General features: G+C 42.3%; 1 protein-coding gene across 2 annotated transcripts in view; it reads right to left on the bottom strand.

Moving 5' to 3' along the window:
- FRMD4B (FERM domain containing 4B) overlaps nucleotides 1-27,103 on the bottom strand; it is a 322,368-nt gene that overhangs the window by 163,361 nt on the left and 131,904 nt on the right. The window contains exon 1 of one of the 2 annotated variants that reach the window (XM_038565871.1): nucleotides 10,626-10,871. The exons of the other annotated variant lie outside the window; for it this stretch is intronic. Within the exon in view, the coding sequence (XP_038421799.1) occupies nucleotides 10,626-10,787 (162 nt within the window). The 5' untranslated portion in view covers nucleotides 10,788-10,871. Of the gene's footprint in view, nucleotides 1-10,625; nucleotides 10,872-27,103 lie in introns of those variants that run through there. 2 annotated transcript variants of the gene reach the window in all.

The raw sequence follows: 27,103 nt of genomic DNA, 5'->3' as shown, positions 1-27,103 counted from the left end.
TCCCACATTAGCCAAGGGGTTCGATAATACCTGTTACATGGCACTGTTAGGAGAACTGAATGAAATGGTGACTATAAAGTGCTTAGCACTATATATGACATATAGAAAATGTAGAAAAAAAAACCATAGTTAACACTTTTTAAAGGCCTACCATGAGCCAGGCACCCTACTGAAATCTTTATTTATCTGTGTTGCTCCCTCAACAACCCTGGAAGATTGGTCCTATTATCGTCTTCATCTCCTACACAAGAAGATGAGGCACAGAGAGGTCACGTAATTTGCTCATGTCACATGGCTAGGAAAGGACCCTGTTTGGAGTTCTATCCTGGTCACACGTTGCACTCATAACTCCTAGCATGATTACTTTGGGCTTAGGATCAAGTTTGTGCAAGGGGTTCAAATTTTTGCAACCAAAAAGCTACTATTTCTCAACCCATGTTATTTTTAACCTTCACACCATACCATGCAAATGTAAGTAGTATTTTATCTTTTGCATTGGTAAAGAAATAGACCCAGAGCAATTAAGCAACTTGGCTCAAGGTCACACAGCTGGTAAGTCATGAAGCCTTGATTTTAAACCAGGTCCAGCTGACTACAGCTCATTCTATTTCCCTATTTTATCAAGGCCCTTTTCTCTCTCAGATAATAAGCATCTAATCACATTTTAATGAGACAAACTTATTTCTGTAAAAATATTTGCTGGCTACATTACCCAAGGGTAGCATGACGCTTATAATAACTGGATCTCCTTAGCAGTTGCAAATCTCAGGGTCATATGAGAAGAGAGCTCATCCAGATGAGAGAGACAGCATTCAGTGGGGTCCCATAGCCTTCATGCATGAGAGTCTAGGGTTCAGAGTTGAGACGAAGAAAGTTTAATAGCTTCGGTTGCAAAGAAAGAAAGAAACCAACCAAATAGTTGTGAGCATCTTTGCTGTCATGCCAGAATCAGAAGATGTCAGAATCCCAGGATAAAAAGCTGTGCCACGCAACCATGTGGGCAGTGTCTCTCTGCAGTGCTCAGTGGGTCCCTGTCCTGCTCGCTACAGTAGCCTATAGTTCTTAATCTGGGGTGAAGAGAGAAAGGAGGAGCCAAGGATTCTGCAGACTGTAGGATTTCGATGGTTACTCACATACATAAGACATTGAGAAGACTGCACATATAAAGATAACCATTTTCCAGGCACTAATCCCTCCATCCATCCAACCATCCATCCATCCACACTTATATCTAACACGGGTTACTGAAAGTATCAATACATTGAATTTCTAGAACAATCATGGGAGAGAAACACTTTAAATGAGATATTATAATTATATTTTACAGCAGAAGAAAAATTTAGTCTCAGAGAACTCACATACTAATAAAAGGGGAGTCAGGATTTGAGCTCAGGCAAACTGAGTGTATAGACTTCATTTTTAAGGGTCAGCCTATGTTTCCACTCAATGTTGGCTGAGTGAATGAATAAGTGAATAAACTGATAAGATTCTATCTCCACATGTTGTTTACCTTTTAATAAATAAAGCAGCAAGTCAGTGGCAGGAGGCTGAGCACTGGAGTCAGCCAGAGCACTATTCAAATTCCAGCACTGTGACTTATTAGTTAATAAGTATATAAAACCAATAAAGTGAGGTTCAAGATATCATCTCGTAGAGCTGTTACAAGGACAAAGATAAGGCACGACATCTCATAAAGCTAAAGATTTTCTGTATATCCCCTGGAGAAGTTCTTGCTCATAAGCACAAGGAGACAAACACAAAAACAATCACTGTAGTATTTTGAGACACTGAAAAATTGGAAATGGCCTAAGTGTCCACCAACAAAAGATTGGTTATATTCATACAATGGAATACAGGGATTAAAATGAATTTAGAGACAAATCCCAAAAGCTTGTTGAGAGATTAATAAAGTAGCAGAATGATACATCCTTATACACATTTGACAAACACAGTGGTAATATATATTGTTTATATATATATATATATATGGAACACATACAAACATATGTGGCAATATTATAAAAACATGCCCAGGAATGAGAAACATGAACTTCGTGATAGGACTTTAGGGAGAAAAGAGAAGTACCGGTTTCAATCGATTTTATACAATTGTATTATATTTCAAAAAAGTAAACATGGCAAAATATTAAGATGTCTTAAAAATGGGAGGTAGGTGCATGGACTTTTACTCAATATTATCTTTTATATTTTTGTATATTGAAAAAAAGAACTCTAAGGGTTTTGTGTTTTAAGATAACACATGCCAAATGCCAAACACAAGGCCTGGCACACAGCAGCTGCTAAATAATTAGTAGCTATTAGTCAAGTCAAGGCAATGAGATTATATACAAGCACTAGTTAAAGAAAAATAGTGAAAAAAAAAAAATAAAGAAAAATAGTGATTTAAGCAACGAGCTTTGCCCAAACACAAAATTCAAGAGACTAAAGATGATTAGGACATGAGGGGAAAATGGCACAATATAATTTATCACTTTTGTCAGCCTCTTTCATGCTAAGTTTATTTCAAGGATGCCAGGATTTGTATTTGTTATATATGAACACTTCTAGGCACACATATATGTAATTACATGGCAACTTTGATTTTTTTCATGAGAGTTTAATTTCTGCTTCCTTTCCATGCTTTATGTCATATTGTCTTGTCTACAAAACTTAGAGCTACCTATCTTATTTTTCCACTCGAATCATTCACACTTTTCTACAACCACCAAGCTGGACAACACAAATTTCATGTTCATGATAAGCAGTACACGATAAACAGAAGTTATATTGCGCTGCAGCTCTACCAAGACAAGATGGTATAAGGAGAAACAAACACCCATTGGAAAAGGCAGGAGAGTCTATTCTTAACTTGGTGTTTTTCAAGCTGTGCAACAAAGAGTCTGCAATTGCCTTTCGAATATAACTGAGACCGATCTTGTTGATTTTAAATAACACAGTCTTTTAGAAATGTATTTATGTGAAGTGATGGGCTAGAGCATTAAGGTAGTTTTCCTTCTGAGTTTTGGGTATCTTAGCATGTCAGTTCCTTGCCATAAAACCCTAGTCTTTGGCTACCAGAAAAGATGGAAGACAAATTTTCTCAGTGATAAGGAGACTCGTATTTCACCTATCGGCCAAGTTTTCTCTCCTTTCTGTGTGTATTACTGCTATTAACTGACTCCATGGCCACCCGATCCCTTCACTAAGGTAGGATCCAATCCGGAGACAGTCAGGCCATGTTCTAAAATAAAGCCAGATTCTACATCCTTCATGTCAACGCAATCCCTACTCCCCGCTTCCTTCCCGTGGGCCCTTCCTCAGTTCAGGCTTTGATCCCAGCACCTGTTGGGCAGGCATTTGTAGAAGATGCTGTGATGTGCTGCCTAGACTTAGTCCCTCAGTTGTCGGAGGCATTCTGAACTGACAGCCCACAGCCCCCCTGGGCATCACCCTCCCTTAAAGAGCTGCCTACGTCAAGGTCACTCCACATTCTTTCTCAAGGGCAGCCCACGCCCAACGATGGGTTGATGTAAGTTGGCGGGGAGAACAGCCCTCTTATTCCCGATGGGGACAACTCTCAGTTCCAGAACTACCCAGGAGGGCAGCTGAAGCCATTTCTCCTCTGCTCATCCTGCTTTTTTCTATTCCCTTCTAGAAAGGGATGTTGCCATTGTAGTTGTTCATGGAAGAGAAGGACCTGTGCACGAGGACATATCCAGGTCCTCCAGGTTCTTTTCACTCACCCCCTGTGGTTGGGGAACCACAGGCCTCCTGGATGCTCTGTCATTCCCCAGGCCACCCAGCATGCGCTGAGCACCATCTATGTCCTACGCAGAGACACTCTGTCAGCAGCCTACAGTCCAGTGCGAGGTGGGTGCCCACACAAGCGAGGAGACACAGGTGAAAAGGCAGGGAGGGTCGTGTGCCTGGGAGGGAAGGACGGTTTCCCAGGCCTGGATCCAGCTGGGGGGATCTCAAGCTGAGGAAACAGCAGGAGCAAAGGCAGAGGGTGGCGGGAAGCCCCTCGAGGCTGCAGAACAACCAGCCATTACGATGGATTCCCACATCCACCTCTCGATCTAGCTGGTATAACGTCTCCTGGAGGTCACTTCAAGCAAAACTCACCCCCCACCTACATTTCCCTCCACCACCACCCCCTTCAAAAAAGGAGTCACTCCCAGGGTGCTCTCTAGTAAACATCCTGCTTGTAGATTTGTTTCAGGAATCAAATCTGCATCAGCATTCATGCGGTACCATGATAAGATCTCTTTTCCTAGTCCCTGTGGTCGAGTGGGTTACGGGATCAACTCCGATCAACGACCTGTGAGAAGTCACATGAGCCACATAGAGGCCGAGCACCTAATTGCCAGTGCAAAACCTCTAAGGGCTCTTCACTCTTCATCCTGGTAACTGGCAACATGCAGGAACATTCTGTGAGCCTCCGTGACAGTGATGAGCAGAGCTTACAGACAACCAGTGACTGGGCAGGTAGCGTGAACCAAAAACAAACCTTTGTTTCTTCAAGCTATCAGGATGCTGGGGCTGTTTGCTGCCAGAGTGAAACCTATCCTCTCCTGACTAACATACCTGGATACCTGGATCGCTGCCACAGCCTCCCAGCTGCCCTTCCCGCCTCTACCCTGCCACCCTCTCCCAAATCTGTCTAAAGGCCTAAAACAACCTCTCCCCTGCCCCCAAAGATCTGAGGAAAAACATCAAAATCCTAAAGTAAAAGATCGCTCAAATTCAGACGCTATTCTCAATCAAAATCTCTGTCTCTGACTCCAGCTCTCTTTTTCTCTTTCTCTCACCCCACCCTCTCTCCTCATCGGCCTTAATAAACTTAGGATTCCCCCAAAGCCACGTTTTCCTAGGCCCGAAATGCCCTTCTGCCTTTCTCTCCAAGTTCTAGCCATCCCTCGAACCTCAGCTTGAGAATGACCTCCTCCAGGAAGCCCCCTTGGCTCCCTTCTCCTCTTTCTTTTTCTGCTTTAGTCCAGTCGGATTTAGATTCCCTCCACTGTGCACGTAGCGTTTCATTTCCGTAACTGTCTCCCGTCTTTGACAATAGATTCCTCGAGGGCAGAAAAAAATGCCTATTTTGACTTTGTGTTGCTGATACCTTGGCACAGTAGCAGGGCCGGGCCGAGCACTTTGATCATTATTTAAGGTACAAATAAACGAACCACAGAATGAATCAATCTGTAACCTCAATCATGTTCTACCATAAAGGACCTGGTAAAAGTAAACTGAACACTCGTCTTGAATATTTGTTCACTAATTTCCTGGTGACTAGGTATTTGGTGAGAAAATTCTTTCATATTCCTTCAAGTTCTATTTTTTTCTATGATTGAATTTTGGACTTTTCCTCCTCTAGCATTCTCTATCCAATGTGTTGCTTTATTCCTAGTATGGGAACTGGCAAACATTATCTGTAAAGGACCTATCAGTAAATATTTTCATCTTTGTGGCCGATACAGTCTTTGTATCAACTACCTGGCTGTAAGTAGTTAAGTCATAACGACTCAGTTCTGCTGCTGTAGTGCAAAAGCAGCCACGGACAACATGTAAATGAATGAGCAGGGCTGTGTGCCAATAAAACTTTATTTACAGGGGATCCCTGGGTGGCTCAGCGGTTTAGCACCTGCCTTTGGCCCAGGGCCTGATCCTGGAGACCTGGGATCGAGTCCTGCGTCGGGCTCCCTGCATGGGACCTGCTTCTCCCTCTGCCTGTGTCTCTGCCTCTTTCTCTCTCTCTATGTCTCTCATGAATAAATAAAATCTTAAAAAAAACCTTTATTTACAAAAACAGGAAGCTCTGTGTCAATAAAACATTACTTACGATGAGAGGCGGGACAGTTTTCTCCTGCGGGTCACAGTTTGCAAGCCCCTCTTCTAGTCTGTGTAATTCAGAGAGTGAAGGCTGGGGATAGGCAAAATACACATGGTTTGAGATGCACACAGGCCACTGAATGCTCAATGGGGAACTTGCCTTTTGGGGAAGTCGGTCTTGCCCAGCCAATGTGGTGGGATGCAAAGTTCATGTGTTACCAGTTTATGGATTATCAGAGTCTTGGATTTAGAGAAATTATTTCCTTTGAGACCCTATTGGGTCTGTGATCTCCTAGATTTTTTGTATTGGCTTAAACAAAATACAGGCCTACTGTGTGAATACGAGGGCAAATACACAAGGCTCACCCTACACCCACTGTGGGAAGCCACAGTCTCTCTTACTTAACATCCTTGACTGCAAAGATGGGAATTTAGTTTACGGAGAACTAGTATCACTTAGAAAAACAATGGTAATACCCCCAGCTACCCTTGATCAAGGACCTTCTATGGGTCTGGTGGTAAGGGCTATGCATACCCAAGAGCTAACATGTATTGAACAATTTGCATGTACCAGGCAGGGCGTTCAGTGTTGAAGATTTTATCTCATGAATTTTTCATCCTGCCCATAATGCAGGTACTACAGTTCTCCTCTTTTATCCAGGAGGCCCAAAGAGGGAAAACAATTTGGTCAAGGTCAAATTTGCTGAACTTGGAGCCTACAGCCTCTGCCTGTTTTGCACTGTGTGCTACCCCTCAGTGCCAACTGCTTGCCTCAGGGAAGCTGACCCAGCCTCTTAAGGTCACTTAAGTATCTCAAATTCTGTCCAAGTTACCTCCTGGGGGAGGCAATGACTCTATTCAGGGTTTGCAAGAAATTCTACCTTTGAGGTGTTGGAGATGAGGGGAAAACTTAATCCCAAGTAACTAACTGAGGGCTTTGTTAGAACATGTCACACTGAATAAGAAGCAAAGGGTGTTGATTTTTTTCAACCACATTCTCCCATCATTTTCCACCTCAGTTGTTTGTTAAACCTAATTAATTGCTATAACAGAATCTATCCAGGCAAAATATCAGCAGGATAGATAAATGGCTGATGAATCAGCTTTTAATATTTAATCCCAAATTGAAGATAAATGTCCCAGCCTACTACTTCAACCAAATTCAAACTTTTACTTATGAAGTAAGTCTTTGTTCAAAGCAGCCCCAGTATAGCTTTGGCCTGCTCTTTATTTAGTCGTGTTATTACAGAACTGCCTTATAGCTAGTACCTTAATTATTCATGGTTTTTGGCAAATTAAGCCTCGTGGCTCTCCAGTATCTAGACATAGAGGAAGTGTCCAATTCCAGAGAAATTATGCCTTCTCAGCTGTGCCAGCCAGGCAATAATGTTGTTGCCAAATTCTGCATGAATAGGTGGGAGATCTTATTTCACTTACAGTATATGAATAAACAAAACATCCCCCCAGGGACTGCCAGGTATTTCATGTAACTAATATCTCCAGCACCACCCTTATATTTCTCTCTGGAGTGACTGAACCCTGGATTTCCTTACAAACAAAACTATTTAGACTACAAGCAAGAAACATGACACCTTTTTATTATCAAGACGATAAAAAATCGGGTTCAATAAATCTGTAACCCTATGGTGTTTCCTGTTCATATGCCAGTAAACTGGGCAGTACCACTGAACATTCCCCTTCATGATTTAGAATTTGTAATTACTGGATAGCAATAAGGGTATTCTAATGATGAGCCCCGCACCCTGTTAACTCGAATTACTGCGGCAAAATACTTGGAAATGTGTTTGTCATTAATCTTTGTACTTACCTTGAAAAAGAACTATTTTTTAGGGAGCTCTAGCTTTGAGATTCTAATAAGGCAGGTGCAGTGGACATTACGGATCTCACCCCAACTGAGCTCTGACCCTCCCCCACTGTTTGGCAGCTATGTGGTCTGCCTGGGACGAACCTCACTCCCAGCTACCAGCTACGGGAATGGGTCTGCTCCCCCACTGGCCTTAGCCCATCAATGTAATTAGTGTTTCTCAATAGTTATATTCATTATCATCGTCTTAAGGAGCCTTGTAGATAGTATTTTTTGTTTGTTAGTCACCCCCTCCCCCTACAAATTCTAATGCCAAAAGTATACTGTGTATCTGTTATGTATGCATATCTGTGCTTTATACACAAAAAGAGGAAGATTTTTTGCGCCCCCTTCCCACTCCCAAGAAATAATTTTTGCCTCTTGGTGGTCCTATCACTCCCATTGAGAATGCCTGAATCATAATCCCATTCCCTGTGCCATACAGTGCATGGCACTGAGGGTGGGTAGACCCTAAATTAACCTATCAGAGTGCAAACTCGGAATTTTTTTTCTTAATAGCCTTTAGAGATGAGAAATTTTCTTTCTTTCTGGATGGGTTGATAGGTGGATCTAAGCTCTGGAACCACTGCAACTCTCTGCAATCATCAGGAAAGAAACCAGTAAAGAAATAGCCAACACATGAACAAGAGAAGGCTAAAAGAATAATGAGCAACAGGCATTGGGCCATGATCAAACCATACCTGCAGTTCATTCAACTGCTCGACTTTCTGGTTTGTCAAAAGTCCCTTCTTTTTATTTTGTAGATTAGAGTTGGGTTTTCCATTATTATAAATTCCAAATGACAGAGCAGATAACATTTATTGAACGCTTCTTAAACTCTAGGCACTGAACTAAATATCTTATGTGTCAAGTAATTCGTTTATCAACCTCTGTGATTAGTACTATTATATTTCCCATTTTATGAATGATGAAACTGAAGCAGGGTAAGATTAAGTAACTTAATCAAACATAGGCAGAGGTTGGATTTATTCCTATGTCTCTCTAACTTGGAGCCTAAGGTATCAATCACTTTATTTTCCTGCCTTACAGTTCTAAACAATTTAAGTCACTGCTTTCTTGCTCAACATTTAAAAGGCATTAGTGAAAATGGTATTTCTTTGCTAGCAATTAACTTGCGTTTGTGCAATGAAAAAATCTATGATTCTCCTAAGCCTTAAAATATTTTAAGAATTCTTACTTCTCACAAAGCATAGGAAACTTTAAACTTGGAGATCATTTCCTACTTGACCATACTCATAAAAATGGCCATCATGATTTTAGATGTCCTTTCTTATTATCCTGAGTGGGTATTGGCTCAGTCACCATCCATTTTACAGAAGAGAAAGCTTACAGTTTGGCAGGACAGTCCTTCAAGTGGCTGTTCTGCTTAAAAATAATTATTGATACAACTTATAAAAGTTTCTCCAACATTAAAAAGCAAAAACAAAACTCTATGGGGGTCACATGTCCTACAGACCAATGCAACAACGATTGTCCCAAAGACAGAAAGGCAGAGAGGCACACACTTCAAGAAGCCAGGTGATCTGTCTACAGTGGCCAGATGGGCTCTATCCACAGCTCTGTAATACTCTCAAACCCCCACATGCCACCCGGCGTCTCAGCCTGGCCTTTGCATTCTCACAAAATACAAGACAACACGGACATGTTTTCTAAAGCAAGAGTCATGAAAGCATGAATCAAATGTTGCTCACATTATAATGAGGATGTTACAGATGTCAGCGATGTCAAGGGAATGCTGATTTTTTTACATTGCCCCAGTTTAACCTGAGGGGCTATTCTTTTAATTTTGCTTTATGGATGGAAGGCTACAGCTTGTCAGAACCAGAGGCTTGATGGCACATAGGACTCATTACAATGAGATGCAAATTCTAGCCAGAGTGGGCCTGGGGTCAGGGGAGGGGGAATCTAGGATCTGCAACAAAGCTACTTCCACATCGGGAAGAAAACAGGATGATGTTTTCGTGATGATAGTAAACACCAGGCATAATCTTCCTAAATACAACGTAGATTGAAAAAAAAAAAAAAACAAAACCTCAATGATATTAACAACTCAAGCAGAGGACTTTTAAATCCACAAATGACTGTCCAAAAAAAATAAAAATAAAAAATCCAGAGAAGCTGCAGTCCCAGAGAAGATGAATGGTCTCCTAGTTGAACAAAGTTGCTGCATTTTTTGCCTGCAGGATGGGACCTAGCAGAGAAATAAAGAGGCTGTGTTGTGCGAGGGGAGTAAACCCCAACGTAAGCATTCCAACCATCTGCCAGGCCAGCCCTCCCTCTCCCTACCCTAGCCACCATCCTTCTGCGAAGGGTTCACAATTTGCTGTCCTTCCTCCGCAAGCCAGTAGACACAGAATCAGCTTTTCCTGGCTCTGCCTTGCAAGTTGGGGCTGCCTGATGGAAAACTGAAATAAAATCAAAGGAAAGAATGCAAACCCAGCAAGGCCCCTCTGATGGTAAACTGGTGTGAAATCGCCGGTCCCCGAAATGCTCACCCCCCCATCCACCCCAATAAAATGGAAAGGAAGGAATCATCTGAATGTCAAAGTGTGGCTTCTTGCAGCCAGACCCCGCAGCTGCTGCTGCTGCTGCTGCTGCTGCTGCTGCTGCTGCAAAGCCACCGCTCTCTCCGAGCCAAGTGCCAGGCAGCGGACACCATCACTGTGTAACAGATGTCTCTGCAAGTGCAGGTCCTAACTCGCAAGTGCCCCCGCGCCCAGTGGGCAAAATCCACAAGCTCTGTCAGGCAACAGTCACCCACACACGCTGAACATTTGACCCCAGAGTCAAGCAGCCCTCTAGGAGTCGAAAAGAGCGAGGGAAGGGCGGAGGGGGAGAGGGAGAAGAAAATCCTACAGGTGGAACGGGCTTCCCAAGAGCGCCTGGCATCGCGCGGCGCCCGGCTCACCTGGTACACGTCGCGCAGCCCGCACCACGTCCGCAGCACCTGGTGGCACGCCCGCAGCCTCTCCGTGTACCATCTCCGCAGCGTGGACACGGTCAGGTTCCACACGAAGCGGCTGCCGCTGAACAGCAGGTCCTCCACTCCGCACATGAACACCGAGGCCATGCCGCCTGCTTCCCTGCGCCCCCGGGGTGGGGTGGGGGCGCGCCCCGGCTCCCGCAGCTGCAGCCCAGCAAGCCCCGCCGCGGCGGCGCGAGCGCCTGGGCTCCGGGGCGCCGGCCTCTGCGGGCAGCCCGGGGGCGGGGGCGGGGGGGTCAAGCCTTCCCCGAACTCGGCTTTCACCGGGCGCCCCGGCCGGCCTCCCGCGGCATGCTCGGGGTTGGGCGCCCGCCAGCCCACGGCCGCGGCTGGCACACACAAGCCCAGCGCCCGCCCCGGCCGCCCCGCGCGCTGGCAGCGCCGAGCGAGCTGCGCTAAGCTCCGCCAGGCGAGCCCTCTGCGCTCCCGGGGCGCGGGAAGCCCAGGCCGGCGGGGACTCCCCCCCGCGCGCCCCGAGCGCGCAGGGCAGGGGCGGGAGCGGAGCGGCTCGGGGCAGGCAAAGACCAGGGCTGCATTTCAGCCTCCCGCTTGCACGTACGTTCTGCGCACACACACACACACACACACACACACACACACACACACGCAGCAGCTGGAGCCTCCTAAACCGCCTTGGGGAGCATCTCACTGCACACTACAGGGTCTTTGCTCTGTGCACACTGATAAATACCTCCGGGCAGCCACAGAGGCAGGAGGGGAAAAGAAAAAAAAAAAAAATCCTCCGAAGCATCCCTCTGGACCCCACTTCCCTGGGGGGCGGAGGGAGACAGCCCTGAGCGTTTCCTTGGTTGTGCTGGAGGCAGGAGATGAAGACACCAGTCTCAGAGCAACAGTGTCTGTGTCTGGCGTTGGCTGCACAACCTGGTCTTTGCTCCCCATTTGAGGGTCTCCAAGAACATGACAGCCTGCCTGCTGCTGCCCCGGCCACAGGGCAGGTTCCCGCAGGTTCCCTCAGCTTCCCGCCGCGCTAATTCCAATGCAGCAGGCAGTTCAGGAGAATTACAAAGAGTGTGTTCTTGGTCTCCAGCAAATAGCTCCCAGTTACTGTTTGCTGGAAAATAGAAGCTCACAAGAGAATCCTTGGTTCGGTTCTGGAAAATGCAGCCTCTGGATATGTCTGGCAGCAGCTAGTTGCCAGCACAGAATGGCACAGGTAGTTTATTCTCGACTCAAAACTGAAGGAAACTGTTGGACCACTCATGAAGTCACCAGATAATTAATGTGTGTGTGTTTTTTTTAAAGTTCTCCCCCTGGAATTGATATTGCCTAAGGCATTTGGGAAAAGGAGCCCAAGGAGCCCCACATACCACCAGTCTCTGTTTAGAATATGTGTAGATTTCAGTTCCATATAACAGTATAACATTTCTTACAGCAAAAGCACTGCAGCAAATTTCAGGATGTCGGTTTGTTTTTGTTTTGTTTTTTTTTTTTTTTTTGCTTTTCTTTTTCTTTTTTTTTCTGAATCCATCTGTAGGACAATTGTCAATTTTATTGGTGGTTTCACACCTGGGCTGTTATCTTGGCTATTGAGTGGCAGGGAGGTAAGGCGCCAAAGCCTTTCTCCTGAACTAGCTCAGAAGGCTTCAGAACAGATTATCGACAAGTAAATCAGCTTTATTTCAGGTTTCAAATGTGCCTTTGGAATCTTAATTCAGGTGAAACTCAATCAGTCAGAACACAAAACTGTGTTCTCAAAGTGCCTATTGTTTTGGAAATGCCCATGATCGGGAAACTTTTAAATGACGTTTCTCCTACTATTTTTACTTCTTTTTATTACTAATAAAATCACCTAGGAGTTTCTGTTGAATTAGTTCACTGGACACAACACCTGATCCGAGATCTGGAAACAATTCCTCACGGTAAATCTACTCTATGCGCCCATGAGTATGAGCATTCTGATGATGTTTCCCAACATAATGGTCACAGTGTTTCCACAAAATAAACTAGGTCCTACAGAATCAAAAGAAACTGAACTAAGTATGGTTCGAAAATGAAATGTCATTCTTCTAATGGAAAACTACTGATCTTCAAAAATGGAGTGTCAGTATGAGTGAATGGAGGTGGTACATTTATTTAACGATGCAGTGTGACTGTATTCTCGGAAATACCGGGCAGCAAAGGGAATACCAGAATAAAACCTCCAGCAGGTCAATTATCTCTGTCTCATGACACCAAGCTCTCAGAAGAGATGCTCTAGAAACCAGGGCTATTATCCCTCTGTGCACAGGTCTAAAGTCACTGCTCAAGTCCAACCTCAGTCATTTTCATTGCAGATTTCCAAAGTTGGGGCTTATACTACTTTCTGGAAAGTGGGATGTGGTGTCAGGGTTCTTTCTCCAAGTGCCGGGCCTGATCCAGCAGCATCAACACCATTGGGGGAACCTTGTGAGGGATGCAAGTTCTCAGCCCACTCCAGAATCAGAAACCAGGGGGTGAGGTCAGCAATCCCAGCACTCACGCATCCTCCGGGAGATTCACACTAAAGAGAGAAAAGCACTGTTGTGGGGCATGGTTGGCAGAAGCCATGTCTCCTATGAGAAACACACGTGACTTAAATTCCTGTTCCTAGAGACCTGTACAAGCTCCTTAAACCCACAAAGCCTCAATGTCCTCATCTATAAAATTGGTATAATATCAGAATCCACCATCTAGGGTTTTGGGGGAAAATTAAGTAAAATATTGCATAGAAAGTGTTTACTGTAGGGGCACCTGGGCGTCTCAGTGGTTGAGCATCTGCCTTGGGCTCAGGTCGTGAACCCCGGGGTCCTTGGGATGGAGTCTGCATCAGGCTCCCTGCAGGGAGCCTGCTTCTGCCTCTGCCTATATCTCTGCCTCTCTCTGTGTCTCCCAGGAATAAATAAACAAAATAAAATAAAACAAAAAGAAAGTGTTTACTGTAGCAGCTGGCAAAGCGTAAGCACCCAAAGAAAACTACCACCACCCCTCAAATCATGAATCGTTTCCATTTTTTGTATGCAGATAAAACAGAAGTAAGGTGGTTTTGGTATTGTTTTTAATTTCAACTAATCATCCACATCTATTTTCCTACACCTTTCTATGGGTTGGAGGTTATAGTTGGTGGTGATTCGCTTGCAGGGAGCAATTCTGTTGCTTTCATTCAAGTTCCCAGAAAGCTTTTTGAATCTCCATCTTCCCTGGCACAGCCAACCTTTGCTGGGGGACTTGGAGAGGCGGTAGGCGCTCAAAGATGGATGCAAGACAAATAAAGACACCAACATCCACTCTGATGCTGCTTCTTACCCAAACAGCTTCCCTCTTCTGTGGAAGAAGAAGTTTGAAGCTCCAGGACAGGGAAGGAAAGGCAAGTTCCTCCTCACCAGAGACCAACAGGGGGTGGGGGTGTTGGCAACTGAACCCAGATGTGCAGCAGTGGAGAAAAGAGTGACCCAAGTGTGGCATCATTCTTAAAATGGACTAACCACACGGGACAAACCAAATCCCAGGCACACACCCTTGGTCTAAAATTTCCACTGGAAAGGGAGCTAAATCAAGCTGGCTTCAAAATTATCTTGTTCATAATTTATTTTTCTTTCTTCAATATTTCTTTCTTTCTTTCTTTCTTTCTTTCTTTCTTTCTTTCTTTCTTTCTTTCTTTCTTTCTTTCTTTCTTCCTTCCTTCCTTCCTTCCTTCCTTCCTTCCTTCCTTCCTTCCTTCCTTCCTTTCTTTCCTTCCTTCCTTCTTTCTTATTTAGGAAGAGGACTTTCTTTCCTATTCAGCATCACAGTTCCCTGCAATACGCTGTAATTTCCTGCAGCTCTCTCTGGGGACTTAAAAAAGATGCTTCAGGTGACAGCATTACTCATACACCTGGGAGTTCTGCTACGGAGGTAAAAGAGAAATTGTCATTATCCCTGAAGCTCCTGTCGGTTTTCCTTTGAGCAATCAGCAGGAAGAAGAGCACAATGCTGGGAAGGCAGCACAAAATGCCAACTCCAGTCTCTAGAAAGAGCTAGCCGGTTGGTAACATAGCAGCTTCCAATGGTCCCCTCTGCGCCTCAAAAAAGACAGGGTTCACTGCCTGTGGATTTTTGTTTTTTTAAGACAGAGAGAGCACAAGTGGGGAGGGGAAAGGAGGAGCAGAGAGAGAGGCAGAGAGAATCTTAAACAGGCTCCATGCCTAGTGGGAGTCCAACAAGGGGCTCGATCTCACAACCCTGAGATCATGACCTGAGCTGAAATCAAGAGTTGGATGCTTACTGACTAAGACACCCAGGCGCCCCGTCAATGAACATTTTAAAACTTTACTCTCTCTACACACCTGAAAAGCCAATGGCTAAATTCTGATAGACCCTGAATGTTTGACATAGGGCTTGAGGGTGATGAAAACAAGATTTTAGTTCAATGGCTCTCAATCAGGAGCAACGTTGTATACCTCCCTCTGGGACATTTGCCAATGTGTGGAGACATTTTTGGTTGTCATAACTGGTGAGGGGGGTGGGTGCTAATGGTGTCTAGTGGTAGAGGTCAGGGATGCTGTTCAACATCCTACAATCCTCAGGACAGCCTCCACAAAAAAAGAACTCTCCTGCCTAAAACGTCGGTCATGCAGGGATTGATGAACCCTTCTAGTTAAATGCTACACTCTGCTCTTCCTCTCAGATCATTTTCATTGGGAGAAACAGTCTTCCTTCTTGGTATTTTCTCCCCAAAAGGCAGATTGGGGAAGGATGCAGCAATCATTCTATGATGGTTTTCATGTCCTTAAAAAGCACCATAACAAACTTAAAGCCCTTTGAGAAAGAACTGGAATGTCATTTTCTCTAATCTTCACTCAATCTTTTTGTGATTTTTCATAAAAATGAGGAATAGTAATTCTCATCATAAACTACTTATATTTTTGATCCTTTAATTTTTGGTTCTATCATTTCATTTAAATTAGAGACTCCTTAGCTGGACCAAAGCTTTTCTTTGGCATGTTAAAAAAATTCCCTCCATAATGACCCCAAAATGCAATACTGATGCCTCCCTTGGGCCACACACTGTTACAAAGTCTCTCATGTGGCAGGCTATTTCCTCTTCCTCCTTTTTTCTCTGTTAGACTGTAAGCTCTAGCAGGAACCCCTGTGGGTGAGGTTGGGGGTGGGGTGGCTGGATGGTCCCACCCTGTTGAGGAGTACCCCTTGCACTGGAAAATGTTTTGTGACCCTGGGCGCTGCCAGGAGTGTCCCAGGCCCTATGACATCAACAGCAAAAGCACCTCTACACATTTCTAATGCCCCCAGGTATGGTGGCAGCTGCCCCCATTCAGAAACCACTGGCAGAAGCAGGGAAAGGGTCTTACTCATATTTGTTTCCCGGGGGGCTGGCACAAAGCAGGCAATCAACACATGTCTATGGAACTGACAAATGAATGACTATTTGTCTCAACAGTGAATACAGAAAGAAGTTCATCCATCCCCAAAATACATACCGTGGTTCATTAAAAAAAAGTAATGTATTGAGTTTGCATTACGTGTCAGGCAGGGAACGAAGTACTTAGAATGCACTGTAACAAAACAGAGATGATCTGTCTAAGTGAGTCTTAGTAGAGTGAGAAAGGCAGACCACTGAACAAGTAATAAGAGGAAGCAGGCACTGCCACAAGGGTTATAAGGGAGGGTTGTAATATAGGATTGGCGGGGGGTGTGTGTCAGGGAACGCATCACGTGAGACTGCGGCTGAGACAGAGGAGTGAGTAGGAAAGAGCTAGCTAGGTGACACACAAATAACGCTCTGAGGCAGAAGGGCAGTAGAAACGAAGGCTCTGTGAAAAGACAGAGCCCAGATTTGTGGAGCTTAGAAAAACCAACAGTAGGGGATGGTTGAACAGTAGGGGGGCCAGGGAAGCCCATCTGGGCAGCAGCTGCAGAGTTCCATGGGTGAAAAGAAAAGGCTTAAGGTAGGCTGGTGGGAATGTCTACAATAACTAAGCCAAAAAAGTCAACATGTCTCTCATGCCCCTGGAGAACCCCAGGGCGTTATCCTCCAGAACAGAGTGAGGACATGGTGGGTGAAGGTGCCCCCTTAAAAGCAGCTGTGCAGAGGTAGGCTTCTCATTCAGGGGGTCTGTTTGCCCCTCTCCCTTCTCCATCTTGCCCCAAGGAAAAGGCAGGGGGTTTGGCAGACAGAGAAATTCTGCTTCAATCCCAACTTGAGCTAGAGGCTAGGTGGTCTTGTTCTTCCCTTCACTCCTGCTTTAATTCCTGCTTCCCTTTGGCTGAGAGAGCAAGGAGTGTCCTCCAGTCTTGGACTCAAGCAGGAGTTGGAAGGGAGTGTGCAGAAGTCGTAGAATCCTGAAGGGGAAGGAACCAGTCATTATGGCCCATCGTCTAGGGAAGGAACCAGTCATTATGGCCCATCATCCAGGGCTGACCAGTAGGCTGATTAAATTCTGCAGCTGTCTTCCCAACTTTGAATGGCTTTTTGGCATCATAAAGATCTAAAAACATTATAAACTAAATAATATCCAGCACTAAGGCACCTATCCAGCATCTGTCCTTTGGCAAACTCATTCCACTCCTACAAGAAAAAACAAGAAGAAAAGAAAGAAAGAAAGAAAGAAAGAAAGAAAGAAAGAAAGAAAGAAAGAAAGAAAGAAAGAAAGAAAGAAAGAAAGAAAGAACCAAACCTTCTCATCTTCCTCAAACATCTCATGTGTTATTTCATTTAACCAAATTCTAGCTCAAAGGAAAAAGGAGGGATGCTATCTTTATTGTATGAGGTACAAAAAAGGGAGCAATGTGCTAGATCCACGTTGTATTCATTTTTACTAGTTAATCCATTGAACAGATATTGGAAGCTCCTGCCAAGTCATCTATGTAGATGTGAAAGCACTTGAAGGGGATGTTGCTTCCAAAGAAGCCCTCATAGGTCAGTGGGAAAGAGTTGACCTTCTTCTTGAAAGAAGAAATAGTATCAATGTTGTGATTTACCTCCCACCCCCATAATTTGTCACCTTTTATTTACACTTCATTTACATGCACACCAAAAAGGACAAAATTAAAATAGTAATAAATTGGTGATATAGCACCCTTAAAAAAAAGGGTTTATTTATTTGAGAGAGAAAGAAAAGAGGGGAGGGGCAGAGGGAGAGGGAGAGAAAGTCCCAAGATGACTCGGAGCTGAGTGCGGAGCCCAGTGGAGGGCTCGAGCTCAGGACCCTGAGATCACGACCTGAAGCAAAACCAAGAGTCAGTTGCTTAACCAACAGTGCCACCCAGGTACCCCTGTAGTACCCTTTTCTCTAATTAAATACAGTCATCTCCAGATGTAGCATCAGTTGATTTACACAGTATTCTCCCAAGGTCAAATGCAGGAAGGCTTTGCTGGCCCCATTTCATGGATAAACAAACTGAGGCAAACAGAACCCGAGTAATTGGCTGAAGATCAGTAGGAAAAACATTTAGAAGCATCTTAAATAATAGGGCTGTTAATTTTTCAGTCCTAATTTGAGAGACAAAAGGTCAATTTCTTTTGTATCGGTAAGTTATTTTCTTTGGTCTCCTACTATAATTTATAGGTTATGAATGGCTCTGGAACTTATTTATTTCTCCAGGAGGTGAGTTTGGCAAAATTCTCACCCTTTGGACTTACCCCATTTAAGTAAGAATGAAACAGTGATAAGAAGAAAAAGAAAATGAAAAGTTATAGAACTTTTTTTATGGAAGTTAAGAGCAGTTACTTGAAACCCAATGGACCTTCGCTTCTATACAATAAATGAAAGAAGAAAACCAAAAGATACATAAAAAATCTTGACTTTCCAAAGATCAATCGTACTGCAAATGTGCCAATAACTAGTAAAGCAAAAAACAGAAATCAGCCAAGATCGATGGCTTGCAAAGTAGTAAGAGCTCTCAGGACCAGGTATATCCTGCCCATCAAATAAAGAAGTTATAAAAAATAGGTCATTCTCCTGTTATTACTAAAAAATACAGAATGATTTGGTAGGATTATTGCTAGGAATTTCGACTATTTGGCCTTGAGCAGCAAGAACAAAATAAAAGCAAAGTTTGGCATGTAAAACCATAAAAAAAGACAAAAAGTTATAAAGGTATTTATTTTATCTTGCTACCCTAAAATTAACTTAAAGTTGATATTAATGACATATCCTTCTCAACTACAAATGGATTGGCAACAAGAGAAAGCAGCTGAAAACAGCAGGCTATAGGCCTAAGGCCTATGGATATTTCATACAGTTGAGAAAACAGTTGTATATTCTTCAGATCAAGAGTTCAGAAAGCTCTAGGCAGTATTTGAGAAGAATGAGGAAAAGAATTTCATGATCTGGTCTTGAATCAATAACAAACGAAGAAAACAGGAGTTTCACTCCTGAAGGAGCTGGCACTAAAGATATTTAAGGTAGATCTCCTCACTCTAAAAAGATTCCATCATAATGTCAATCCGGTGGGCTTGCAAATAATTTTGGTTTATTCCTTGTATGTTTATATATTTTGGCAGATGGTGTCGAATGTATATTCATTAATCATTTACCCCCTCTTTTCAGAGCTCTCATTTTCCATACCTCTGAAATGAACTATGATTGATCTAAGGGAATGCATGACACCCCATCTGTCAAAAGATGTAAAGTTTTCTAAAGAGTTCTCTCTTTTTTAAAGATTTTATTGATTTATTTGAAAGAGAGAGGGTGTGTGCGCATGCATGAGGTGGGGGCAGAGGGAGAGGGAGAAGCAGGCTCCCCACTGAGCAGAGAGCTCCATGCAAGGTTCTGTTCCAGGACCCTGGAAACATGACCTGAGACAAAGGCAGACACTTAACTTACTGAGCTACCCAGATGCCCTACTAAAGAGTTCTGGAAAAGATTTCCCTCTGAAAAAAAGACATACCACAAGAATTTTGTCAGCATATTCCTTGATTCCTGCTTACAGCATTGTTGGATGAAGACACAATGCTTTGAGCCACAGCAGCTATTTTGTGACCAAGAGGACATAGGTTGACAGCAAAGAGAGGAAAAAAAGAATGGTAAAAGCTTGCGTTTTGATGACTTTGTTTAAATGTCAAAGCAACCTGGGAGCAGTGCACTTTCAGATGACTTGCAATGTGACTTAAACAATAAAGGGTCTTACAGAGTTTAAGCTGCTTGTAGTTGGATGTTTTGTTACCTTCAACAGATCACATTTCAAAACTTGCCACAAAGCCATAGTAATCAAGACAGACTAGCACTGGAAGAAGGGCAGATACAGAATAGATCAAGGGAGTAGAGTCAAGAGTGCAGAAATCAATCCTCTCATTTATGGTCAACTGATTTTTGAGTGCCAACACCATTCAATGGGAAAGCACAGTCTTTGCAGCAAATGGTGGTAGGATCGCTGGATACTAACATCAAAAAAATGAACTCCTACCTCACATCATATACAAAAATTAACTCAATATAGATAAAAGTACTAAAATTAAGAGTGAAATTCACAAAACTCTTAGAAGAAAACATAATTGTATACCTTTGTGACACTGGATTACACAGAGGTTTCTTAGATATGCTATAAAGAGCATAAGTAACAAAAGAAAATAAATAAATAATTTAGCCTTTATCAAAATTAAAAACTTTTGTCTTTCAAAGAATACCATAAAGTGGAAAGAAAAAAACCTGGCCACTGATTAGAATAAAATATTTGTAAATCTTTTGTCTGATAAGGAACTTCTATCCAGAATATGTAAAGAGCTACAACTCAACCAGAAAAAGACAAATAACCCAATTTAAAAGTTGGCAAGGGATTTGCATAAACATTTCTTTAAAGCAGATATATGAATGTCTACTAAGCATATACAAAGATGCTCAACATCATTAATCCTTAGGGAATGTGAATCAAAACCACAATGGTATACTACTTCACATCCACTAGAACAGCTATAATCAAAAAGAAGAAATATAACAAGTGTCAGCAAGGATGTGGACAAATTGGAACCTCACACATTGCTGATATGAATGTAAAATAGTGCAGCCACTGTAGAAAAGATTGGCAATCTATCAAAAGGTTAAACATAGAATTACCATATGGCCCAGCAATTCCATTCCTAGGTATATACCCTAAAGAAGTAAAAACTTGTTTAAAAAAACCAACTTGTATATGAATACTCATAGCAATACTGTTCATAATAACCCAGTGGTGGAAGCAACCCACACATCTATCAGCTGATGAACAGACTAAAAATAAAGTGGTATAAGTGGTATATACACATAATATAATATGATTTAGCAATAAAGAGGAATGAGGTATATTCCCAAGAAAACTGAAAATGCACACAAGTATAGCAGAATTACTGATAAGAGTCAAAAAGTGGAAACAACTCAAATGGCACTTGATAGTGGACACACACCATATGGTGCAGCTATATAGTGGAATATTATTCAGCCATAAGAAGGGATGAAGTAATGACATGTGCTACGACATAGATGAATCTTGAAAACATTATACTAAGTAAAAGAAACCGGACCAAAAAAGTCATATATATATATATATATATATATATTTAAAAGATTTTACCCATTTATTCATGAGAGAGAGACACAGAGAGAGAGGTAGAGGCACAGGCAGAGAGAGAAGCAGGCTCCATGCAGGGAGCCCAATGCAGGACTCGATCCCAGGACTCCGGGATCACACACTGAGCTGAAGGCAGACACTCAACCACTGAGCCACCCAGGCATCCCAAAAGCCATATATTCATAGAGGCTGGTCATAGGTTACTGGTCCCCCAGGATTTTGCGGGGATGGAATGGAAAGAGATTGTCTATGGGTATGGAGGTTCTTTTTTTGTAATTTATTTTATTTTATTTATTTTTAATTTTTAAAATTTATTTTATTTAAATTTTTTTGTTTTTATTTAGAGAGAGAAGTAGGGGGCAGAGGGAGAGACAGAATCTTAAGCATGTTCCCTGCTGGGAATGTGGGGCTCGATCTCACAACCTGAGATCATGACCTGAGCTGAAGTCAAGAGTCAGATGCCTAACTGACTGAACCAGCCAGGCATCCCTGGAGTTTCTTTCACTGTAATGAAAATAATCTAGAATCACATTATGGTGATAGTTGTCCAGCCTTGTGAATGTACTAAAAACGGCTGGATCATGCACTTTAAAAGGGTGAATTTTGTGATTTGTGACTATAATAGAATAAATGAATCAAGAATTAATAATCAAGCAATCATAAAAAATAAGTATTGACAAGAAAGGAAAAAGCCAAAATGGATGAATCTCAAAAAAACTATGCTAAGTGAAATAAAAGATCACATATTTTATTATTCTATTTACATAAAATGTCCAGATTAGGCAAGTCTATAGGTATAGAAAGTAGATTAGTGGTTGCCTAGGGCTAAGAAGGGTCTGGAGGGAGAGCAGGGAAAATGGGGAATGACTGCTAATGGTACAGAGTTTCTTTTTAAGAAAATGAAAATGTCCTAAAGTTAGATTATAGTGATGGTTGCACAACTCTGCAAATATACTAAAAGCCATTGAGTTGTATACTTTAAACAGGTGAACTTTATAACTTTATACGTGAACTCTATCTCAATAAAGTCGTTACCAACAAACAAATAAATAAAATAGAACACTTTTTAAAAAGATTTTATTTATTTATTCGTGAAAGACACACACACAGAGGCAGAGACCTAGGCAGAGGGAGAAGCAGGCTCCCTGCAGGGAGCCCGATGCAGGACACATGGGATCACCACCTGAGCCAAAGGTGAATCTCAGTCACTGAGCCACCCAGGTGCCCCGATAGAACACATCTTAACCCTTTATCTATATTTCCTGAATATTCTACAATGAACCTGTATACTATTTCTTCAGGAAAAGGTGTTCGAATTTCTTGATTGGAAAAAAAAATGTCTATTATACAAAACAAAGTAAAAAAAAAGCCAAGAAATCAGTACTGCACATGAATTCCACTGTGCAACTCGGTGAATGCAGGCAGAAACAAACAAACAAACAAAAAACTAAAGGAAAATACATCAAATTATTGATAGTGATTTTGAGTTAGGTTCACTAGATGATTTTTACTATTATTATTTTTTGGAGGGCCTTCTTTTCCTTCTTTTCTATATCTGCACATGTTACTTTTTGATTTCTTTTTTTTTTTTAATTTTTTTATTTATTTATGATAGTCACACAGAGAGAGAGAGAGAGAGGCAGAGACACAGGCAGAGGGAGAAGCAGGCTCCATGCACCGGGAGCCCGACGTGGGATTCGATCCCAGGTCTCCAGGATCGCGCCCTGAGCCAAAGGCAGGCGCCAAACTGCTGCGCCACCCAGGGATCCCTTGATTTCTAATTCTGAAAGGCACATGAAATCATACAAAAGGCTATTATCCAGTGAATGAAATGTTAAGTTTCTCTCCCATCCTGGTTCCCTCACTCCTCATTTCCAGGACTGCCATGTAAGATCATCCAAGTTGTTTACTGCACAATGGCATGTGGCTGAGGAAGTGAGCAGAAGTTATAATCGAGCTTGGGTTCTGCTGGATAAGCCACAACTCATGGCTCTGAGGAAACCATCTTTTTCATCTAAACCACATGAAAATACTATGTAAGGAAGTGCCAGCCTTACCCTTCTCCCCTCCACAAAGGCTACCACTATGTCTAGTGTTTTGTATGCCCCTCCAGACATAGTCTATGTTATCGAAACAGATATATCACGCTGTATGGATGAAACAGTTATTTAAAAAGAATAAAGAAATACCAGGAAAAGCAAAAAGCAATACAAGATAATCAGAATCCAAATGCTTCTAGAGGAGTCATTCAAGGTAAAATAGGATTAAAAGGAGGAGGGGGAAAAAAAGCCTATTTGTAACAAACAAGTCTTAAGGGAAGAATCCTAAGTGCAAGGATTGTTGGATTGTTTTCCATCCGAGCAGTCTCCAATTCAAGTATGCTGTTTAAGCAGCAAATGAAATTGATTAAAATGCAATTGCCAAGTGGGTTGATATTTGGTACTTATTCACCACGCTTCCCACAGCTTAGAAGAGTATGGTGGTATGTGCGTGGTCCAGCTTCCACCATAGGATTTTCATCTGCTGAGAAACCTAGAAATGAGTGTCCCACATGAAGCCTGGTACTTCCATTTCCTTCACTCTAGTGTCCTCGAAAACAAAGAGAATTGCTTACACGGAAACCTAGAGCACTCTGTTAATCTATAGTCTAACATTTCTGTATTTATCCAACTTGGGCTAAAATTTCTATTTAGGGAAAATGATAGTTAAATAAGTAAATAATTCAAATTATGAGATCTGATTGCAAGGATTGTTCTATCACTCTGAGTAACCTTTTAGGCCTTTGCCTATGTTTCTGTTCCATGCTTTGCCTCATCACAGAAGGCAACACTGGTCTTCTTTTGGGTTCCAACTTCTTTGCCCCACGCTGTTCATCAGCTGTTCCTTCAGCTCTGAACACTTCTCTACCCCAAAATTTCATCCAGTGAACTCCTGTTTATCTTTCCAGATTTAGCCTGGATGTTTTCTAAAAATATTGTTTAAAGATTTTTTAAAAATTTATTCATGAGAGACGCAGAGAGAGAGAGGCAGACACACAGGTAGAGGGAGAAGCAGGCTCCTTGCAGGGAGCCCAATGTGGGATTAGATCCTTGGACCCCGGGATCATGCTCTGAGCCAAAGACAGACACTCAACTGCTGAGCCACCCACACATCCCCAGACTTAGCTTGAATGTCGATCCCTCAAAGCAGGTGAGTGTCCCATCACAGCAGCTTGATCTCCCCCCCCAGACCATATGCTCCATGAGTGCCTGCTTTGTCACCACTGCACTGCCATTGCTTAGCACCCGGCTCATAGTAGTTATTCAATAAACCTGACAAGTGAGTCGATGGAAATGCAAAAGCTACCCATGATCCTAGGAGAGCCTCACTCATTTAAACAAATTGAGTGACATGTAAAAGAAAGCTTAGGGGGCACTTGGGTGGCTCAATCGGTTAAGTGTCTGCCTTTGGCTCAGGTCATGATCCCAGGGTCCTGGAATTGAGCCCCACATTGGGCTCCCTGCTCCACGAGGAGCCCGCTTCTCCCTCTTCCTCTGCTGTTCCCCCTGCTTGTGCTCTCTGGCTCTCTCTTTCTCTCACTCTCTCTGTGTCGAATAAATAAATAAAATCTTTTTAAAAAAATAAAAGAAAGCTTAGAATTAATAGAGAGCCAAGAATGATAAGGCTTGGAACCTACTCCTTAGGACTAGAAGTGTCGTCCAAGGAAGAAATGGGGAGAAAATGAAGCTGGTACTGGATTAGGGCAATTGTCAGATGAAAAACAAGACTGGGAAAAAATGGTTGGGACCTAGGAAGGTGATCAGATGACTTAAGCATGAGATATTCCTACCAGAGCAGAGGACACTGTGTGCTAAGAAGGTGATATGTTGAACCATCTTAATTTTAATTTTACCTGATTCAAATAGGTCTTGACAGTAGCAATGGGATTATCCAAGACATATTTGTCCTCCTAAGTGGCTTATTCTTTAAAGCCTCTTTCAAGAGTGCTTTGGGAAGTTCAGAAACTAGTTCTGTTTTGATTACTTCAAGTTATGCTAGGAGCAGGATAAGAAGACTTGAACACATTTGCCTTGTGGATTTGTCCTCTGTTTCTATTTCTAAAACAGAATACCTAAGTCTGTTAAATGATTAACTACAAGAGTGCTGAGAATGTCAACAGTTACCCGCATTCGTTTTGAATGTCATTTTCCATAAATGCCACGATATAGTTTCAGAGATGATGAAGAATTGAAGTAAGTAATTTACTTACTTACAAGTAATTTATTTATTTATTTAGAAATAAATGAAATGCAAACATTATATTTACATGATAAAGCACAACTACCAAAAACACTGGATTATGTTCAAGCTGGAGAAGAACTTTTCCAAGGCCCACAATCATTGAAATATAGTTGTGTAGAAAGGAAAGCATCCAGATTAATTTAATTTCTTTTTACAACAGTGAAAATGTATGCAGACTGGCTCTCTTCAACTATTCCATTCAAGTAAATTACAGGGCAAAGGGAAGGGAATATGAAGCTTCAGGGCCAGGGTGGTCCCAAAGCAATTTTAGCAATGAGGAATTGAATTCACCGATTTTATCTTAAAGATTCAGGTGGATTTTGTATTTTTTTCCATAATATATCTTTGATTTTCCTTCTAAAAATACACTAAGTAAAACTGATGGTACAGGAAGATGCACCATGTTTATTTTTGGTTTCCCATAATCTCTTAGGGCACCTCCTAATACCCTGAGGAGGAGAGGGCATTAGCCCAGTGTAAGAAGTACAGAGGTAGACATTAGGGGAAATAATCATATAATCTATGCAAACTTCAGAAAAGCTCGTAACTTGTTAAAAAAAAAAAAAGCTTTTTTTTCCATCAACAAATGATTAAACATGGTAATCTGGAACACCTGGGTGGCACAGTTGGTTAAATGCCTGACTCTAGATTTCAGCTCAGGTCATGATCTCCGAGTCCTGAGATCGAGCTCTGCCTAGGGCTCTGTGCTTGGCTTAAGAGTCTGCTTGAGCTTGAGTTTCTCTCTCCTTCTTCCTCTGCCCCTACCTGCCATATTCTCTTTCTCTCTAAAATAGACAAATTCTTAACAAAAAAATAAATATGGTAATCTATGTGTAGACAATTCTTCTGGAATCTCAGAGATTCCTATCATAGCACATACCACACTAGAGTGTGGTATTTCTCATTTCTTATGCCTATCCAACTGCTGTGGTCCTTGGGCAATTACCCAACATCCATTCTACCAAAAATAAAGAGCTTAAACTAATTATGGTAATCCCATCCTCTTTCCCATGTGATTAGTTTAGGAAGGGCATCCAATACAGTCTTGGTCATTAAAACCCAAGGGGAAGTCTCCTTATGGGGCTTCTGGGAAACTTTTTATAGAACTGGTTGAGCCACTTTTCCACTAGCTGATGATGAAGCCAGACAGAGACTCCATTTAAGCAAGACAATTACCAACTAGGCAAACTGGAGTCTTCAAGCATTGTGTGGGATGCCCATTTCTGTGAGATAATATTGTTTCCTGATTAATTAAGCCAATTAATGTGTGACTTCTCTTTTACTCAAGGAGACCTTTAACAGTATACTTTACATTAGACTGGAACTTTGTCAAGGGCAGGGTGTATGATTGATTGGTTTATTTTTTATTTTATTTTATTTAAATTCAATTAATTAACATTTGGTATATTATTAGTTTCAGAGGTAGAGTGCAGTGATTCATCAGTTGCATATAACACCCAGTGCTCATTATATCACCTGAGGATTTATGATTGATTATCTTTGTATTCCAGAGTCTAACACAGCATCCTATAGATAGTAAGGGTCTAATTAATATATGTAGAACTAAATTGAACCAATTATCAAACTCAAGATGTACTAAATTA

Source organism: Canis lupus, chromosome 20 (assembly GCF_011100685.1).
Source record: "Canis lupus familiaris isolate Mischka breed German Shepherd chromosome 20, alternate assembly UU_Cfam_GSD_1.0, whole genome shotgun sequence".
In the NCBI taxonomy this organism is placed as follows: domain Eukaryota; kingdom Metazoa; phylum Chordata; class Mammalia; order Carnivora; family Canidae; genus Canis; species Canis lupus.
Note: the sequence above shows the minus strand (reverse complement) of the source record. Positions and strands in the feature narration are given on the sequence as shown.